This window comes from Limulus polyphemus, unplaced genomic scaffold (assembly GCF_000517525.1).
Source record: "Limulus polyphemus unplaced genomic scaffold, Limulus_polyphemus-2.1.2 Scaffold8528, whole genome shotgun sequence".
Lineage (NCBI taxonomy): Eukaryota > Metazoa > Arthropoda > Merostomata > Xiphosura > Limulidae > Limulus > Limulus polyphemus.
Genome location: NW_013674138.1, coordinates 30442 through 32618, shown reverse-complemented (window position 1 = coordinate 32618; position 2177 = coordinate 30442). Strand labels below are relative to the sequence as shown.

The 2177-nt window shown below is 35.6% G+C and overlaps 1 protein-coding gene across 1 annotated transcript in view; it reads right to left on the bottom strand.

Annotated features, from left to right (window-relative positions):
* Positions 1-487: 487 nt before the first annotated feature.
* LOC106475406 (ras-specific guanine nucleotide-releasing factor 2-like) overlaps positions 488-2177 on the bottom strand; it is a 28316-nt gene continuing 26626 nt past the window's right edge. The window contains exons 9-11 of the mRNA XM_022379517.1: positions 1645-1726; positions 956-1164; positions 488-574 (exon numbers count right to left, since the gene is read on the bottom strand). Of these exons, the coding sequence (XP_022235225.1) occupies positions 488-574; positions 956-1164; positions 1645-1726 (378 nt within the window). The remainder of the gene's footprint in view (positions 575-955; positions 1165-1644; positions 1727-2177) is intronic.

Here is a 2177-nt window from a genome sequence, read left to right as displayed (position 1 = left end):
TCAACTTGAAGAAGAAATTTTTAGGTAACATTAAACCACGGGCAAGTTGGAAATAAAATTGTAATGTAAACTTCACAAACAAAGGCTAGAAACTACTGTATTTTAAATTCCAGTTTTCGTTTTGAAAAACTAACTTTACGCTTGATTAAAACATTGTTGCAACGATTGTAAACCGACAAGAAAGTAAGATTATCATATTGTGATTTTCATTACTCCAAAAGCTTGTATTAGCTATCATTTTCAATTCTTAATAGTACTTTTCTTGACACAAAATACATTGTTTATCTCTTTTCATTAGGAGGGAGCTCTAAGCACCCGATCGTTTCTAAGGCAACAAGTCTGTTCTTCAGTAGACTTGGCGAGAAACGATGTTGTTTACACTTCAAGCCACTATCCACAAGGAATTGTATGAAAACGTTTTGTCGTATCTAATGTCTAAAATAACTGAGTCCGCTTTCGTTTTCCTCGTTCGCAGCTGTTAAACAACCTACCTGATGAAATGAGGCATCGTGACGGAAGAGAATTCACTCATAGTGCTGTGAAACAGGTCGTTGAAATGTACGTTATCAATACACTAAATGAAAGAAATAAATAAGTCGTCAGGTGTGGTTATTATATATATATATATAGCTGAATAATGTTTAATGGCTGATGAGAGCGAGAAAGCTAAGACTAGTCATGAGAAGATAAATAAATACATTACTAGCAATCTGTAAGTTAATATTTTGTTATTATTATCTACAAAATAACTACAGTTTCTTTCTGATTTCACAAAGATAAATAGAGAAAACCGTCGAGACCACATGCTTTGATAATGTGGACGTTCTAACCTGCTGTCGATATGGTCTTCGGGAAGTTCCTCCTCTATCAACGCGCTGTCGTCAGGACGCAAAGTAGTGTCGAAACTGCTTCGTTTTGACATGGGAAACGGAGCTTTAGTTTTCTTATCTCTTACCTGACTTATATCACTAGTCCATGCTGCTTTCTCCTGCGATGTCGGGGCTACCAGATGAATGACGACCGGTGGCCCGTTCTTGTTATCCACGACAATCTTGAAGTCGAGCCCACCATAATCTTTCTGTACACCGGAACCGCTAGATGTCGCCATACTACTCGTTTCGCTGAGTCCGTTTGACTGGCTTGAGGCAGAACTCACAGAACTCTCTACGGAAGCAAGAGATGAAATTGGTAATTCGATTTTTGCGATATGAAAATAATATTGGGATTTTAATTACAGATGTATGGAATAACTCGTAGAATTGGTCTTATCTTGTGATTCAAGTTACAGGTTTTTACGTTCTTTTGAATATTCACCAAATATTTCTGAAACAAAAGCTGATTTTTTTTTTAAAATAAATAAACTTAGTATTCCGAAAATTGTTTAATTTTGGAGTCTAAGTTCAAGGGAGCTCCAGTTCAATCTACACTTTGATCAACACGTGAAGAACTGAATAGTGGACAATGACGCTTTTTCTTTACTTCACCTATCCAGTGTATATATGTTTCTCATAGTGACTACAAAGTACGTTCACGCCAACATTATGTGAGATTTTTTTAAAGACAACTTTAAAGCTTTTAAAATATTCGAATATTCTCTGTTTATTTAAAATATAGCACTGCTTATTGGAACAAAAGGTACGTTACCTCCGTCTTCCACAGAAAACTGAAACTGTTCATTCGGATCTTCGACTAACGTAGCATCGGCTAAAGAGACTTTCCCCACTCCCTGCAAACAAATAACTTTTTAATTAACAATAATATTATTAATAAGTAAAATTATCTACATAATATACTACAGGTCACAACTTTGGAAGTAGCAGATGATGTGCAGAGGGATTGGGAGTGAGCATAATCAGAGGGATTAGGAGTGAGTATTATCAGAGGGATTAGAAGTGAGTATTATCAGAGGGATTAGGAGTAAGTATAATAATAGGGATTAGGAGTGAGTATAATCAGATGGATTAGGAGTGAGTATAATAAGAGGGATTAAGAGTGAGTATAATCATAGGGATTAGGAGTGAGTATTATAATAGGGATTAGGAGTGAGTATAATCAGATGGATTAGGAGTGAGTATAATAAGAGGGATTAAGAGTGAGTATAATCATAGGGATTAGGAGTGAGTATTATAATAGGGATTAGGAGTGAGTATAATCAGATGGATTAGGAGTGAGTATAA